The following is a 17,874-nucleotide window of genomic DNA, read 5'->3' as shown; positions in this document are numbered from 1 at the left end:
CTCCTTAGCACACAGCTACACTACATTTATTCCTGTGTCGATCTCTGCAGTAAGAGGTTAAAGGAAGTAAATGAGAGTCTGGCGCATGATGTCCATCCACAACTCCTGGATGTGGAGAAGTAATACAAGAATTGCGTTTGGACAATCAACACCAAACTCCCTGTCAAACTTGGGATGAACTGAAATTGCATCTCTTAGCCCTGGAAGTAAAAGCTGCAATGAAGAAATCAATAACTTGTTAAATTGAAACAAATGCAAAAATTTGTAATATAAAATATACTCAAATCTTCAAAGCTTTTGTTCAAGCATTTGCTGCTGGTTAGGAGAGTGTCGAATTAATTAAATGTCAAAAGAAAGCAGGCTACACACCAAGAGAAGTGCTTTCTTAAACTAGATTATAAGCAATCCATGTTCCAAAGGAACTATCCCTGAGTCCTCTATTATATATATTGTTAATCTAACAATTTGCTTCACTCCTTATCTATAAACTGACTCTTTAGAGAATAAACTTGTACTTACAAGTGAAAATGTAAACTATTTAAATACTTACATCATGCACCATCAATAATACAGTGATAATAATCCGAGATAAACAGCTATTAATCATGTGTCCCTATGCATGTTAAATATTAAACTATTATTATTTATGTCTAACTTTTTAAAAAATATTGTTAAGTCCACCCTGCGTCCGTCCTCAACCGCTGCTTGTTCAGTTTGTCCGTTCATGTCCCCCTCTCCGGCTCTTCCCCTCTATCCATCTCATTTCATGCAGGAGTGGGGTTACCTAAGAGACTCGGCCTCAATGGAGAAAATCTCTTTTTCTACAATTAACTGTGAAAGTGACAGAAGGAAAAGAAGGGAGGGATCTACAGAGGGGTGCAGACTCAGAGAAGAAAAGGAGAGAGGGGATGACAGAAGTGCACATGACAGGTAGAGAGATGTAAAGTTACAAACTAATATTTGCACTCAATTCAAAAGTTTTAACTTTAGACATTTTAGAATAAATAGCTGTAATGAAAAGTGTGCTTGCTGACCACACTTATAGATCAATTTTAGTTGAGTGTTGTGGCCTTGGACAGCACTATTTAATCCAATCTTGTGATTTAATAAACATTTTCTATCTGGTATTGAGTGAGGCTAAATACTTTTTAAAATATGAGCTACAGTGAAGGATATATTTTTATTCTGTATTTGGAACTGAAAAGAGTTTACACACCTCTAATGAACATATATGTTTCAGTCTTGTAGCATCACATACTTGAATTGGGATTAGGCCAAATTAGGTTGCATTACACTGATCCCAGTGAAAGTGAATTATGTCGATCACCATAATCTCTAAAAATGCAGAGGGAGTGACCATCAGGTTACCATGGAAAGATGTACACAAAAGGGTGTGGCGTGGGAATGTCCCCGGGGGTCAGGAGTGAGGGTGAAAGGGTCAGAGGTCAGAGCCAGCTGGACAGCACACAAGAGGAGATGAGGGTGAGAAAAAGGAGGTAGCCCAGGGACTGACTGACTGGACCCAATGAGACATTAACATTGAACTGATGGGAGGCTCACTGACCAATGCCTATTCAGGGAGAAACTAAGCTATGACACACTCATGTGTAATGGTCCGTGGTAATTGACAAGTGACAAGAGCCTCATTGTGGATGCAAAAGCAGTTGTCAAAATGCAGCAGCGGATTACAAGCTATACGTATTGGTATTCAGCAGTTATATGGAGATACTTAATTATATCGTGCAAAGATACAAATAAAAAGCTTATGTGTATTATCCTTAAAACTGGGTGATATATCTAAGTATTGAAAAATATTAAGGTCACTTCCTCTTAAACAGTTGGCCATAGGAATGTGGGATGCAGACACGAGAAGATTTTATTATTAAATTGTGGTTTAAGGACTCTCAATATCCACCAAATCTCATAATTCGTTTCTCAAGAGTTGAAACTGACAGCAGTCACAATCAAATGCAGTAATAAACACATATTTTGCAACAATTTTTAATGTTTTTCCACATAGTTTCTCCTTTTTCTACCACAAGGAACATAGACTTTAACATGTACTAACTGACAATGAGAACCTATTTATATATTCATGTAAAATCATTCATTTGAGGAAAGCAATGGAGTTTCTATTGTGCTGTGAAAAGTGAAAGGAGTACAATAAAAATACACAAACACTGATGATATTTCTCCAGCCACTACTTCTATGGAACAAAAGTAAAGACAGTTAATTAAGAGTAGCATTTATGTCATACAGTTTGTCACAGAGATCAATAAAATCCAGTTTTGAATATTGACAGTGTTTTATCATTGCCAGTTCCCATGGTTATATATGATCCGTGTACCTCAAGGGTGCAGACAGGAAGGTGAGCGTCTGTGTGCTCTGTCCTCCATGTGGCTGCTAGTGAAGGTCAGGTCAGTGAGGGCAGCAGGCAGTCTGGATCGGGGCCGTACTTTGGTGGTCTAAAAAGACAATCTTAGGGGCCCAACCCAGGAGGTCAACATGCAAATAGTAACCCCCGAGTGAAAGGCATGGAACAGATCAATCTTCTCACATTACTCTTGCTGCCCATGACTGTGAATATGCACGCCTACGCACCACATGAGGTTTTCATATTTAATGAAATTCAGTCTCAACAATAGAGGAGGCAGCTGTATTTCAACAAAAGTAAAAGTGTGATGTCATAAGTGAGAATTAAAATCATCATATCTCTTCTCACGCAGAGTCCACTGGCTTAACGTTACAGTAGTCAAAAACACTGTATTTAATGTTAAACCCATAACTGTACAAGCAAAGCAAGTATAACTAGCACAAATATAGCATCTCCTCACTTATCCAGCACATGCATGGCAGATGAAATTCAGTTTTTCTGTCTCAGGCAAGCCGACCCACTGCTGCCTCCCAGTGGCCTCAATGGCACCAGTAACACCACAGTCATATTTAACCTCAGATCCTTGTCCTGGGGCCCAGTTCTGGTAACAGCCAGTGGCTGAACTGGTCCAGAACCAAAAGTCAAAGTTACAGGTGTAGCGTAGGCCTAGCCAGACATGGGCTGATGTGGCGTTTCTTGCCTTTTCAGCCACTTTCTTCTGAATGTCTCTGGATGTAATGTAGACAAGGTCAAAATGATGCTCCCTGCAGTAACTCATAGCTTCAGTCCATGTCATGTTTTCCTGGATTAATATCAGGTTTCCTATAGGAGGACAATAGAAAGGAAAATAAAGAACTAGTACTTATTATATCATGGTGCACATTTTTATGCAAAATGAACACAGGACTGTTGAAAACACTTTGCACAAAATAACGATAAATGTACCTGAAGTCAAATCTTGATTATTTTCAGTGGGCAGTAGAGTTGAAGACTGTGTAGTGTTCTGGCTTGAAGTCGTCAGTGTTGTTAAAGCAGAGACTTGCACAGTAGTTGTGGGTGGTAGATGTGTCGCTGTCATACTTGACATTTCTGTAGTTGCATTGTTGAGCACAGTAGAGTTCACATATGACAAAGGATCTGCTGTTGCTGTTGTTGTTGTTGTTGTCATTGGCAGGTTACTGGCTGTTGTTGCTTCTTTGGTGGTAAAATTACTGCTATTTGATTGGTGGCTAACAGCGACCACAGTGAAATGAAATGTTATGACCCCTTGAGATGAACTGTTTGGAGGCATCGTCAGATTGGTTGGCAGTTTATGTGTTACAAGAGTCTCATGTGTACTTGTCTGATCGGTGGTTGTTGCAATTGATTTCTTTGCTGTAAGAAAAAAATGAATTAATAGACACTGAGAGGATGACAAAGATAGATGTAGCTCTTTTGTGTGCTGTATAACGTTACACTACATTGGCATATAGCATTACTCTACACAGTCACTTTGCTGACAGAGAAAGCATCTAACACCACAAACAGAGAACAGCCACTTACCCCCATGACAGACAAAATTGCGTTTGCCTGTGCATCTCAGGTCATTCCAACGCCCATTGTCTTTGAATATAGCAGCAACACAATCTTGACCTTCAAGATAGTTCGGTTGAATCGGTTTCCAGTAACGGAATGACGAGTTGCTCCCATCAGACCACTTCCATGGATCTCTGAAGAGGCCAATCCACACATCTCGTGACACCGACACATTACGTACTGCCTCATTCTCTTCTTCTGAGTGTATGCTGACCAGATCTGACGATAAACCCCTGCAATGATTCTGAGCGTCTCTCCATGATTTGGTATCAGAAACAAACATGTGACCACCGGTATCACTATTGCCTGCAAATCCCAGGATTTGATATTTTTATCACACAGAACATAGTGGAATTAAACATTATTTGTGGCATTGGAAATAACTTTGACTGCAATATTGTCATTTTACTTACCATGACAAAGAAACCTTCTTTTAGTCCCACAGCTGCTTTCAAACCATTCACCACGTTCATCCATTGCTGCACATGCATCTTCATTCTTTTCTTTAGGTTCCCCTGCCCTCCATTTAAAAAAATCCACTTTTTGATCAGGCCAAGACCAGTGCCACATCCATACATTGTCATTCTCCAGTCCTATCCAGGCTCTGGGAGTGGTATTTGAAACCAAAGTAATCAAATTGTTCATATCTGTCGCGTCGTGGACTGTAGCTAAATCAGTGTACATCTCTCTGCAGTGGCTCTTCGCTTCTTGGTAGTTCTTTAAAAGAGTAATAAGGTGAAAGTCTGAAGATCCCACTGTGAGGTAGCAAAATCCTGTAAGATTACAGGTAGCGTGTTTAGTCGCAGCAGTTTGAATACCAGCAATAACAAAAGAAAATGTGATTCTGTGGATCATTTCCAACTCTTTTATGCCATTTTATTTCAAAATGTCATCTTTTTTCACTATTAAAAAGGCTTCTACACAAATAGCCAACTTCAGTAATGCATTTACACTGTATTATACATTTATAAATGGGATATCACAAAAAGAAGTTACAGTAGGAAAAAAAAACATGAGGTACAAACCTGAGATGAACAGCAGATAGAGAGTTGGGGTCCTTTTCATCATGATGGATCTGTTTTGAGTCATGATGGCGAAACTGCAGTGCAAAAATAAAAAAAAATATACACTGTATATAATATAGTTGGATGATCTCTTGTAAGCAGCTGTTAGTCCTGACATGAGGTGCTAGCAGCTGTGAGTGACAGTGTTTGTAGCAAGAATGCCACTTGGCTTGTTAAGAGACACCTCGTCAGGAGAACCCGCAGACAAAGCAGTTTTTCAAGTTTCTTTTTTTCTCTTCTATATACAATACAGCACATGGCTTTCTGCTTTGTTGAGATTAAATTATATGAAATCAGCTACCTGCCATGAAATACAGCAATGACAAATAGGAAACTGCTGATAAATTAATGATGATTAATAATTTGGCACAGTCTTTTACATCTGTGACGTGGTTGGTAAACCACTTTCTTATGTCTCCCTCTCCTGTCCGATACTGAAGATAAACAAATACTGATATTTAGTTAATATTTAATCGTACTGGTCATTAATAACTTCAGATAATCTATTCAAATGTCAAATTAAACCACTTAATAATTGAATAAACAAAACCAAAAACATATCAATCAATCTAAATAAAAGGAACTGTGATCCAACACTGAAAATGTGATTACGTAATTGCAATGACTGCATGTAACAAAGGGCAACTCTTGTGAAAAGTTTTTAGCTTTTGTGACAAATTAATATGTAAAACAACTGAATGAAGATTAAACAATTCTATAACTGTTGTTAAATATAATTTGCCAGTAATGCTGATAGGATTAAAAACTATTTCCAGTAATTTACAACCTTGGAGAACAGGGAAGTTTAAAGTTGAGCTCAAAAGATTAAAAAACAGAACAATGTGTTAAATATTTTTGATAGTGGAAAATAACACTAACCTCCCTGGTGCAAGAACAAGTTGTGTAATGCTGTATATACCCTCCTGCCAAAGACAAAAGCATTCCAGCTCTTCTTATAGGTGTGGCTGTCCATGAGCTTTGCTCAGGTTGGGTCTATTGTGTCATAGTTAGTCCAAACAAATAGCACATTTATATATGATTTAGCTGTGATTTACCTTCGCATGCTTGAATTTTAGTTTACACTTACCTTGTCATAACTGACACAATAAAAATGTCCCAGTTGTCCAGGTAGAAAAGTGTTCAAGATGCAGGCAAATTTGCAATTAGTCATTTTCCTATAACTTCCCCATATGTTACTTCCCCATCGATGCATCTGTGTTATGACAGTGTGTTCAGTTTGATGTGTGCATGTGTAGACTGGTTTTGTAAAGTAATTTTCTGAATTTCAGAATAGTCTAATTGTACAGTGTACTAGAACAAACCAGTAGGTGTAATTGACCATCATTTTCAAACCATGCATATATTTTAAACGGTTGCAGAGAAAAGACACACTCAGTTAAAAATCAACAATATGAGCCTGATTATATACTCAATAAAGATCATCTACTGTAGGAGTGTCATATGACAGTGCTGGTATGGGTGGTCCCATGAGACATTTTGCCTCAAGGGAGACTGCTGGCACTGAGCCATCATGGCCTGTAAACAACAACAGCGTCAAGTTGAAGTAAACTGGATCTGAGTATCGGCCTCTTGTCTGCTGCTTGTTTGAGCACGACCAATATATAGACAAATATAAAGACAACAATGCGTCGATGGTGTGTCTGGTAAGTTATTCCAACCTTCAAACGACCGTAAGCTATTTTTGTTAACATCTGCTTCTTCAGACTTAGCAACCCGAACCGTGCATTGGAGCTAATGTTAGCTATATTGGCTGAGTTAGCCGTAAGCTCACCTTCGCTAAGCAGATATAATTGTGCTACTTGTGCGGATATGTTGTTTTGTTTGATGACTGTCGGACTTAAAAGCTGTATATTTGATAAAGATTTAAGGGGTATGTTCACTTATCACTTTAGTGCAGCGTTATAGGAAGCAATATCAGCCAGACGAATTGTAACCAAAGCTAATGCTAGCTCGTATTAACTAGCCAGGTTGCTTCGAGCTTTTATGGATTTGCAGCTAACTAGCTAACGGCTACAGCAAACGTAGTGATACGTGTTATGATAAGTAATACGCTGCACCAATATCACTTTAATTACACACTAATGGGCATTAGCAGTCCCATTTATGGTGAGCGTTTAACATTAACTAAATACGGCTCTCAAGGAGCAAGTTAATGTTAACGTTGTTGCGTATCGTTAGCAGCGTTTAACTAGCAAACGTGTAACTCAGCGGTAACGTTAAGACTAACGTTACTGCGATGCCAACCGGAGCCAGCTAACACTGACTAACGTAAGCAAATGTTACTGTAATTAGTGGTTTGCTCCGCTTAAACGAAGATTTACGGTCACATAAAGGTTGTATTTCCCTTTTTTACTTGTTCAGTTTGATTTTGGGGGACTCATTGAAACCAATTTGGATGTGGGGTTTTGATTTAAGCTAACTTAGTTAACGTACTGAACGGTGTGGTTTCCTTCATTTTTTTAGCCATTAAATTACTCTTTGTCTGCGATAATTAGCGTTAGTTTACGCATGTCATGTAGATTGTTGGAGTTTTAGTTTAACGGTAGGTTATCAGGTAACTTCGCTAACGTTGTGTTTGGGGATTTTATTTGCTTCAGTTTATACCATTTCTACCTCATGTGTTGCTGCCATTTGGCGTTTTGGTTGCCATTAATCCCATGATTAAAAGCAACCAAAACTATGATTTTTTTTTAGCTTGAGATGGGTTGGCTCATTAACATTAGTGATTCTCCCTTCTTGATTATTAGTTGCTTCAGCTAACACTTAATGCCAAGTCAATTTGAGTCTTGCAAGACACGCAGACAGATTCAGGAAATGTTTGCAAAAAAACAAAAACATTGCATTCCTAATGATGTCCTTTTGTGTCACTCTCAGATTGATATCCTTCAGGCGGGACATCATCCTCTCCATTGGGTAGTTTACTAGCCATGTCCTCACAGCAACCCAACAGCTCAGCCTCAAACAGCCCCACCAACATCTTGGGTTCTCCTTTCTCAGTCATCAGCCCCTCACTTAACTCCCCAGTGGTCTCACCTTCTCTTGGATTTGGACCCATCAGCAACAGTCAGGTAATTGGCACCCATTAAAGCGAATGAATGAACAATGCAGAGACATCAGTTACATGTTGAACTATACTCAAAGGCTGAAGTCACACCAAATTAGGCGTTGTGGCGCACCCATGCAGGGTTGTGTGGAGGTGCAGGGTGGGGTTGTGGGCGTGTTTGCCTGTAACCGCCGTGACACAATCAGAAAATAATGTTTTATTCCTCTCATTCACTGGCTCTCCCTTTACCACTGCTCACTCTCTTCGTTTACTCTCTAGCTCGCTTAATCACCACTGCTCTCTCTGTCTCTCTCTCTCTCTCGCTGGTGCTCTCTGCTTACTTGAGCTCTCTCATTTTTTCTCTTGTCTTGAATTGGGAAGCCGCCAGCAAAGCCTAACTTTACTTTTAATGTTATCAAACAAAGAGAAATGTCCTCCCCTCCTCCTAGTAACGAATTTGTCCTCCCCTCGTGGCAGTGTTGACAGCTCTGATCAGTCTGATCTCCGGCTGCGATTGGCCACTGCAGCGTGACATCGGGTTGCATTTCTCCAAAAGTTGATTCTGGTTCAACTTTCTAGCTGCAGGCTGCTGCGACGCCCCTGCGGCCCCCACCCTCGCAGCCTAAATGCACTGCCTGCCTGATTTGGTGTGAATTCAGCCTAATTCAGTGGTTCTCAAAGCGGGGTCCGGGGACCCACAGGGGTCCTTGAGGGAGTTCCAAGGGGTCCCCAGCAAAAAGGGAACTAATTTATTTTCACCATAATTCCATACATAATTAACACAATGACAGATTGAATGAATAATTTGGTCATGAGTTTCATACACTTTCTGTAATAAAATATCTAAAAGCAAAAATCTTATCAGACGAGGGACGCTGGGACAAAATCTTATTAAATGAGGGTCCATGGTTTAATTTGTGTCACTTTAGGGTCCTTGATGTGAAAAAGTTTGAGAACCACTGCTCTAATTACACTGCTATGGAAATATTTAGTAGCACTGGGCAGATGTTTATGGGCATAATGAATTAAAATGGCCAGTGGACGATGATGGCAGTTGCAGTTGCAAATTTTAAGTCAGGATTGTTTATACATTCTATTGACTTAACTTGTCAGACTTGTTGAGGTGATTTGCAGGAAATAAACAGGAACAATTTTGAATGGCAGAAGATCTTGTGGCATGCTAGACGTGTTACCCAAAAACCTAGATGATAATATCATTTAGATAACGCCAGTTGCCAGAAGACTTTGCATGCACACTAGACACTGTCAGTAATTTTATAATACATCGAATTATGTGACTAATGTGTCAAACTAACAAACGTGTGAAGTAGTATTTTAACATCATATGTAATAAACCTATCTCTGTCATCTTACTTTTTTTTTATCTCAGTTGGTATGCAACACAACAATGTTTTAAATATTTTATTTGGTTACGTTGTATATCCAGATCTCTTCTTCAGCGCCTATATCAGGGATGCACTCGATCAGCAGCTCAGAGGATATCAAACCTCCATTTGGCCTGAGGCCCATGCCAGCTCACAGTCCTGGAATAATGTTGTCTCAGAAACGCATGTGTGTCATCTGTGGAGACCGCTCTTCTGGTGAGTGAGTGCACTAAGAGCAGGATTAACAGAAGTGAAACATCAGCTGGGGAGTGTTTAACTCATGGCAATTTTAGTGTGGATAATCCTGTACCATCAGATGTCTGTGGCTGTGTTTACTCAACATTTTAACAAAATGAATCTGAGTCATTGTTAATAGAAACACAAAAAGTGTTTGTAGACCGCAGCATTGACTGTAATTTGACACTCGATCTGATGTCCCCATTAACCTCTAACTCTTTCATTTGTGTTATTTACAGGCAAGCACTATGGAGTGTACAGCTGTGAGGGTTGCAAAGGTTTCTTCAAACGAACTGTACGCAAAGACCTGAGCTATACCTGCAGGGATAACAAAGAGTGCCTGGTTGACAAACGCCAGCGCAACCGCTGCCAGTACTGCCGCTACCAGAAGTGCCTGGCCATGGGCATGAAGAGGGAAGGTATGCAAGCAGCAGCGTCGTATTGGAGCTTTTAGTTCATACGTAGAGCCTGTTTGGCTTATGGAGGTTTAGGAACTTTCTTTTGTTGTAAATTGTCTCAAAGAAAGAAAAAAAGGGAGAATCTTCCTAACCCAAAGGTGCCATACATTAGACTTAACTACAGGCAAGAGTTGAATACTTATATTTGCAACAGATTAGATGTCTTAAATAGATTAATTATGCCAAAGGTTGCTCCGTTAAATTGATAAAGTAAGACAGGATTAGTACAGTATTTCTGTGGCAGGTGAGGGTGGATGCTAGACTAGAATTTAAAAAGGGGTAGAGACTGGTGTATTGGGGCCGGTTCATATAACTAACCCCTCTCCATCTCTTCCCTTCATTTTCTCCTATTCTACCCTTTCTCCATCTTTCAATAGTGATCAAACATGTAAGGTGGATAAAAGAAGATGGAAAAGATGAGGGATGGATGAGTATGACATTGAAATTTTAAGGATACTGTATTGTAATGTTGCGTAGAGAATTAGCCTGTTGTGTTGAACATGCATAGATTGATAAACTTCGGGGTTAATGTGTGGAAAGTTGACTGGGCTGAGAAAAGGTTCTACCCAGAAATGTTTAACTGTGGCGTTGAGTTGGAGATCGAGGGCTGCTGTGGCGTATTGCCTTGTGATCAGGGTGGGAAATTAGCACCAGCCACCAGCCAGATGCTGGTCAAATATTAAAGTGGCTGGTGGATTTCAGACACACAATAATGATTTACTATTGAGTGGCTGTTGAATTTGAACATTTATCTGTTAGCGGCTGGTAGATGTTCATATTTTAAAAAGTTAATTTCCCACCCTGCTTGTGACGATAGGCTGCTTCATAAAATCCTCCAGTCAGCCAGTCGTAGTTCTTTGCTGAATATGTGTAAATTGAATTAAAATGTGATAGAGTGGTTCAGTGTTGAAGAGGCAAAGAATATAATGAATCACATTTTCTAAAGAAGGTCAGTTTTAAGTATCTTGAATACATAACCGACTACTGTACATGTAGCATTAGCGGTGACTTAACTTAATCTGTGCAGCTCTAATTTAGGCACATTTACACTTTCCTTCACCACTAATTAAAACACCTTCCAATCTCTCTTTCTTATGGCTGCACTTTTTGTCAATGTCTAATCTGCCAGTGAGACGGGCAGATTATATATTACAGTGTCAGTATTTTCCAAGATGTTCTGACAATTCTGATGTTTCCCCCCCCCCCCGATAAAAGGAAAACTTGTATTCACTTTTTCCCAGCTATAAAGTTCTAACAAACTTCATATAATAGCCTCTAAGCTCAGTTGTCCTCATGATGCACTGTAATGTCGAGGACAGCACCTCTCTGTAATAATGCTGCCATTTCATTGGGGGGTGGGAAATATCATTGATTCTTAGATGCATTGTGATTCTGTCTTTAATAATTAGACATTAGATTGTGTAACATTAAGCTAATGTATGTGAGCTACCTGGAGGACATCAGAGCACGCTGATAACAAACTCACGCATGTAACCTCAACCTGGCAGTTGCTGTACTTCTGTTGATGATAGAAGTAAATTCAGCTGACTTTTGTCATGATGGATATTATTATGCCGTTGTGAATTTACAGTAGGAAAAAAAAATCTGCAAACATTTGAGAAGTACAAAGATGCATTGAGAAACATTTCATAATTGGTTCTTAATTGAAATCAAATTTACAGATTCTCAGCTCTAAATTTTAGTAATAATTGACAGCAATCAACTGAATGCAACATCTGAAACGTGTTTTTACTGACGCCAACAGGGCTTCTCAATGCAGCAAAACACTGCAATTAGGCAGAGTATTTTGCATAATATCACTTTAACCCATACATTCATCAGTTCACCTTTTTTTTCCCCCAAACAGTCTATTCATCCTTCAGTATTAACCTCCCTGTCATTCCTTCCCCCTCCCCCCCCCCCCCCCACCCACCTCCCTACCACTTTTCCCTCCTGTGTTGTCTGGTGCAGCAGTCCAGGAGGAGCGCCAGAGGAACCGAGAGCGTGAAGGAGAGCTGGAGTTCAGTGTCGGAGTCAATGAGGAGATGCCAGTGGAGAAGATCTTGGAAGCAGAGACTGCTGTGGAGCAGAAGACTGAGCTTCACTCCTCTGACGGAGGCTCTGTAGGCAACTCTGTGAGTAGTTGGAACAAAGTAATCAATAGATTTACTAACTGTGTCAGTCTAGTGTTTTTCTCACGGCAGCTTGATGGGGTTGGGGCCTTTTTTATAGCATATTCTAATCATAACATGCTATCAAGTACAGAGTTACTGTAATTCCTGGAAGTATTAAGTTTGGATGTATCACTAAGTAATCATGACATTGTATTATTTGATTTTAGCCCCATGATGCAGTCACCAACATCTGTCAGACTGCAGACAAACAGCTGTTTGCCTTGGTGGAGTGGGCAAAGAGAATCCCTCATTTCTCTGAACTGCCCCTTGATGACCAGGTCATCCTTCTGCGTGCAGGTGAGAATGAACACCTTCAGTCATGATTGGCTTATATGAAACAATGCCTTCAAAATCAACACATAGAACATTTACGATTTATGAAAGACTGAGATCACATTGACTTGTTTATTAGAGGGGAAATTGAGGCTACAGCAAATGAATATTGCAATGTTACAAAGTAAAAATTCTGAAAGAGTGCGGCAAGGACAAGGACATCTCCTCTTTTCATTTTTAAACTTAATGCCAAAAATGCTAATAATGACAATAATTTCTTTATTTTTTACATTTGGTTTTATTATGTGGCTGCTTCTTTATATCAACTCTTGGATAAAAAGTATCTACAAAGGAATTTTCATGCAAACATCTGTGAAAACCCAAAACTTTGTTTATATTGTTAATAGCCTGAATGTTGGTGTTTGTGCATTAATACACCATAAAAAAACACTGTAAACTATTGCAAAATGAAATATTTTCAGATGCTAAACACTTTACACATAATTTCATGCGGCTGTAGTTGGAGAGGTACAATTGAGTGCGAGTCAAGATACTGAAATAACAGCAGCCTCTACAACCAGTTCATTATGCAAACTGTTGTACAACATAATCTTTTCAATCAGAGGCCTGTTTCACAAAAATAATTTGCAATCTGCTTACACGCAGATCCCAAATTGTGCTAATGCCCTGTTTCACAAATGACTGTCACTCACAAATTGCAGATACATTTATGAGAAGTTCAGTCCTCCTGCATGCTAATGCAAGTATTGGGTTTTCTTTTGATAAGTTAAATGTGTCAAAATGAACTCAAGTGGAAATTATCTCATGCTGCAAGTCGCAACTCGCATTTTGCAACTTTGGTGAAACAGACCCGAGGACTGCAAGAACACACACCATGTTGTAGTCGGTGCTGATTGGTCCTTGTTGTGTGTTTTTGTGGCGATGTTGTCCAAAGGTGCTTCTTCCCAACCCAGCAAACCCCAAGGGAAAGCTGAGAATAATGACACCAGTTTGTTTGTGATACAGTGGCACTGGTGAAACTGGGCTAGCAAGCAGTTACAATAGCAAGAGTGTTTTTGTAGTGCTGGTTTTCATCACAGAGGGTAATTCTGGACACAAAACAAAGAATTTCACTTTATAACAGATATTAATTTGGATTTTTTTGATTCTCCAAATTTAAAGCCTCTGGAAATGTGGCTTGTCTTATTAAGCATCCACAAAAATCTGAATGAAAATAAACTTTCATAACTATTAGAAAACCTAGCTCCAAAACAGCTCATTTGGCTGCTTAAACCATTTCTGAGGACTGTGGGGGTGTGATCAGATCACGTTTGATTGACAGCTCACTTTCAGCTCCAGTACCATTATATTTTCCATTCAATCACTAAAATGTTTTGCTGTCGTGGAATAAACTACCACATCTATCAAATGGACCCCACTTGGTTAGAAAGCTTGACTAATCAACTAACAATCAAAATAGGTTAAACCACCCAAATCTGTGTTTTTATTTAACTATGCCCCCCAGAGTATGGTGCTGATTGTTTTAGCATCTTGCATGGAATTGTTAGCATTAGCTTTTCTATGCAAAACTTTTGAGCTTAGTATCAACTACCCCAGTAGTCTGCAAGTTATCTTGACTAATCAGCTAACTAGCAGACTAGTGTAGACCACACATATGTGTTTTTTATTGAACTATACCTCCCAGACTATGAAGCTAAATGTTTTAGCATCTGTCATTCACTTACATGAAATGGTTAGCATTAGCTTTGCTATGCTACACTTTTAGCTACTTATCCACTCTGTGATTAATACAGATTTGGATGGTGTACCCAAGTCTGCTAGTTAGCTTAACACAGTAACTTTCAAACAATGTCAGTCTAATTTGAATTCTCAGTTTAGCTAAAAGCAAAGAAAAGTGCAGTGCATTGTTTCTCATGGGGAAGACGATAGTAAGTGTTGTGAAGTCAGCTTGGCCGGATAGCCACATCAATCATCGTTCTCCTAAATATGATCGGGCAGGTATTTATTACGTAATAAATTCCCTCGCGTAGCCCCGCCCAACTGCAACCCAGTAACAAGGGAAGGGAGAGAGACTTTCTAAAGAATTACATAGGCTATGTCAAAGGCTGTGTTCTCATACTTTTTAGATGTTTACTATATGCACGTTTGATCCCAAATTACATAATTAAGAGACAAACATGGATTTTCCTCTCCAGGGGCTTTAAAACATGTTCAGACAAAAAGATACTGTATCTAGTGTCATAAATCAATAAAAGCTCAGAGACTTCATTTCATTTTGTAACTTGTCTACATTTCTTTCTTGGTGTAGTATTGTGTTGTATATGATAATGTTTTCACTGCTATCATTAGACACCAGTGTTGAATTGTGTTTCTTTTTTCAGGGTGGAACGAGCTCCTTATTGCCTCGTTCTCTCATCGCTCCATCGGTCTGAAGGATGGAGTTCTTCTGGCTTCTGAGCTGCAGCGCGACAACGCACACAGTGCAGGAGTCGGAGCCATTTTTGACAGGTATATCGTTAGAAGCAGACACTTGCCAGTTTTTTAAAAATATGATTTGTTCCTAATTGCGATATCTTTCTTCTGATATTTTTATATTTGTGTAGTTTCTGCATAGTAACCAGTTTTATTTAATTCAGGGAGAGTGTGCAGAGTGCAGAGGTCGGTGCCATATTTGACAGGTAATTTTATTCTTTGTGATATTAATCTGAGTGTTTTTGAGTCAAGGAAATGTCTGATTATACTGTTTTACTTTTACACTCTGAAATCTCTGAACAATATTTGCGATAATTGTCATTATTTAGGGTTCTTACCGAGCTTGTCAATAAAATGAGAGATATGCAAATGGACAAGACAGAGCTGGGCTGCCTCCGAGCCATCGTCCTCTTCAACCCAGGTGCCTGACACTGCTGATATCTAAATAAGAAAGATTTGAATTTATCTTATAAAGTAGGACATGAACTTGATGCAAATATTTTCTACATTTTTCTGCAGATGCTAAAGGGCTCTCCAACACCGGTGAGGTGGAGCTCCTTAGAGAAAAGGTCTATGCATCATTGGAAGCCTACTGCAAACAGAAATACCCAGAGCAGCAGGGAAGGTAAATGTCCTCCGCTACTTTCAATGTAAAATATCAATCTTGAACACACATCTTTTAATACTTTTATCTCGTTGAACTAAATAATATCCTCTCTGCAGGTTCGCTAAACTCCTTCTTCGACTGCCAGCACTGCGATCCATTGGCTTGAAATGTTTGGAGCATCTCTTCTTCTTCAAGCTGATCGGTGACACGCCTATTGACACTTTCCTCATGGAAATGCTTGAAGCTCCCCATCAGTTGTCTTAGATAGGAAATGTGTACTGTGGTTAGGTTTAGATAGCTGAAGTCTGGGAAGCTGGAGTGGGACTGGAGTGGCACTTTAAGTTCTTTGAAGATTTGTCAGTTTGTCTCACTGCTGTCTGGGTTACACTATCTTAGTGCAGCACAGATTTGCTCTTTAGACCAAACCCAAGGCTTGGCATGATCTACAAGCTGGTGCTATATGTTGAAATAACTTCATGAGTAACTATGGTTAAAAAGTATTTTTAAAAATGTAAACATTTACATATTTCCCTCACAGGAGCTATAATTTGGGTATACATTTTTATATAAGCTTTTTAGACACCTCAAACATTGAGTTTCAGTTGTTTCTTCAACTGAACGGATCCCTAAAACCTATTTTTAAACGGAAGTCAACCTGGATCATGAGCACGCATTAAAGACACAGTCTTCTTTTTATCATTTTTAATTCAAGTCAGATCTAAAAGTGTATTAATTGTACCAAACATCCTCTGGGAACAGTTCAGAGTGTACTTGTATCCATTGCAGAAGATAAAATCTTAACAGTGACCTGGTATAGAAGACGAGTCAGTGGGTGAAACTGTCAGGTCCGACTTGTCTGTGTTGGACGGAGGATCAGCTTTATGTGTCTGGTAGTATACAGTTAGTGTTGTTTACTTCTTTGCCATTTTATAAATCGAATCACTTTGTGGTTAACGATTAGACTGCACTGCACACTTGCTATGTACTATTTCTAAAACCTACTTTTAACAAACGCCTGGCCGCTAAATGGTCAGGCGTTTGGTGTTTTGGTGCTATTTCAGAGATAATTTGACATTATTGGTGCAGACGCACACCAAACCACAAACCTAAGAAAATATGCAAAAATGAAAAATCCCTTTGTTAATCTTTGTTAAAAAAATGTAGCAATATAAGATGTAAACTGCAGCAATATAAAATGTAAACTGCATAAGAGCTTTCTGCCTGTCAGTCATTCAGGGGTTTTACAAAGTAAATCATGTCTGGTGGAAAGGGAATACTCCATTTTGTAATTTATCTATACAATTCTAAGGTACTGTGCAAAAGCAATTGTTCAGGGAAAATGTATATTGATAAATTTGAATTATGATCAGGAGATACAAATTATATAATTCTTAATATGTGCCCTTGTTTTTAGTTTTCAGCTAGTATTAAGCAGAACGTGTCTTGGGTTGCACTGGATTTGCTGACAGTGTTTCAGCTGATTTTTTTTTTAATGCTTTTTTTTTTTGTATTTCCTACCTTTCCTCCCTTTTTTTAGGTAGCTGTCTTGTTCATTGTAATGTCTCTGCAATTTATTAAAAGCAAATCATAATCACATTTAGATCCATAACACCTGTGGACATATAGGAATTTTAAACAAGACCAAATGAGGTCTGTATGATGGCCATGTGTAAACACCAGATGAGCTGTATTGATAAACCTGTCATCGACCTCAATATGCTCTTGATGAATATAAAGTGACTTGAAGCATGGGTTGTGTGGACTAAAAAAAATAAACGAGGCTTAAGTTTTTTTGTTTGCTTTTTTTTTTTTTTCTTTTCCAAAAGTGTTTGATGTGACGCTTATTTTTTCTCTGCAGGAAATTGAGTTGAAAGATGATAAAAACATTAGTCCAAATGTGTTTTTATGAGCCTTTTTATTGTCGTTACATAGGAATTGCTGTGGGCATAGACGCAATAGAAGCCTTGGTTTGTATAGCACTTGTGTCCAAGTTCCACAGTGATGTTATGGCACAGGCAGCAATGTGTGTGTGTATGTGTGTGTGTGTGTGTGTGGTGGGCTAAATATTAAATTAAAAGAAGAAAAACTTTGAGTGCAATGAAATCAAAAAGGCTTCTAAGGAATTCCACAGGACTCGCTGGTAAAAATGTGACCACTGCGTGTTTCACC

General features: G+C 39.0%; 2 protein-coding genes across 8 annotated transcripts; one reads left to right on the top strand and one right to left on the bottom strand.

Annotated features, from left to right (window-relative positions):
• Positions 1–1,819: 1,819 nt before the first annotated feature.
• Positions 1,820–6,891, bottom strand: LOC121904965 (macrophage mannose receptor 1-like). 3 transcript variants are annotated; one of them, XM_042422816.1, is made up of 7 exons: positions 6,807–6,891; positions 6,102–6,227; positions 4,976–5,049; positions 4,364–4,723; positions 3,918–4,256; positions 3,321–3,749; positions 1,820–3,197 (listed from the first exon to the last, which is right to left on the bottom strand). In XM_042422816.1, exons 2-7 carry the CDS (start codon positions 6,107–6,109, stop codon positions 2,836–2,838), a joined length of 1,572 nt encoding a protein of 523 aa, XP_042278750.1. In that variant the 5' UTR covers positions 6,110–6,227; positions 6,807–6,891; the 3' UTR covers positions 1,820–2,835. The 3 variants fall into 3 exon arrangements, with proteins under 3 accessions (XP_042278750.1, XP_042278752.1, XP_042278753.1); XM_042422818.1 differs by lacking the exon at positions 6,807–6,891 and adding an exon at positions 5,894–6,007 and having other exon boundaries at positions 6,102–6,383; XM_042422819.1 differs by lacking the exon at positions 6,102–6,227 and having other exon boundaries at positions 6,807–6,885.
• rxrbb (retinoid x receptor, beta b) lies at positions 6,538–17,496 on the top strand. Of its 5 annotated transcripts, none has more exons than XM_042422821.1 (12): positions 6,538–6,678; positions 7,910–8,103; positions 9,526–9,679; positions 9,940–10,119; positions 10,536–10,589; positions 12,130–12,293; positions 12,500–12,629; positions 15,008–15,134; positions 15,263–15,304; positions 15,428–15,519; positions 15,618–15,723; positions 15,822–17,496. In XM_042422821.1, the coding sequence occupies exons 2-12, from the start codon at positions 7,963–7,965 to the stop codon at positions 15,967–15,969; spliced, it is 1,338 nt and encodes a 445-aa protein (XP_042278755.1). In that variant the 5' UTR covers positions 6,538–6,678; positions 7,910–7,962; the 3' UTR covers positions 15,970–17,496. The 5 variants fall into 5 exon arrangements, with proteins under 5 accessions (XP_042278755.1, XP_042278759.1, XP_042278757.1 ...); XM_042422823.1 differs by lacking the exon at positions 6,538–6,678 and adding an exon at positions 6,814–6,905; XM_042422822.1 differs by lacking the exon at positions 6,538–6,678 and adding an exon at positions 7,005–7,303.
• The last annotated feature ends 378 nt before the right edge of the window (positions 17,497–17,874 follow it).

Source organism: Thunnus maccoyii, chromosome 10 (assembly GCF_910596095.1).
Source record: "Thunnus maccoyii chromosome 10, fThuMac1.1, whole genome shotgun sequence".
Classification (NCBI taxonomy): Eukaryota; Metazoa; Chordata; class Actinopteri; order Scombriformes; family Scombridae; genus Thunnus; species Thunnus maccoyii.
This window is presented reverse-complemented; position numbering and strand designations above follow the sequence as displayed.

Coding starts and splice junctions, on each gene's coding strand:
- rxrbb (XM_042422821.1), top strand. CDS start 7,963: ATGTCCTCACAGCAACCCAACAGCTCAGCCTCAAACAGCCCCACCAAC. Junction 9,680..9,939: donor CTGTGGAGACCGCTCTTCTG/GTGAGTGAGTGC, acceptor TGTTATTTACAG/GCAAGCACTATGGAGTGTAC. Junction 10,120..10,535: donor CATGGGCATGAAGAGGGAAG/GTATGCAAGCAG, acceptor ATCTTTCAATAG/TGATCAAACATGTAAGGTGG.
- LOC121904965 (XM_042422816.1), bottom strand. Junction 4,257..4,363: donor AAGAAGGTTTCTTTGTCATG/GTAAGTAAAATG, acceptor TGGGATTTGCAG/GCAATAGTGATACCGGTGGT. Junction 3,750..3,917: donor CAATTTTGTCTGTCATGGGG/GTAAGTGGCTGT, acceptor TTTTTCTTACAG/CAAAGAAATCAATTGCAACA.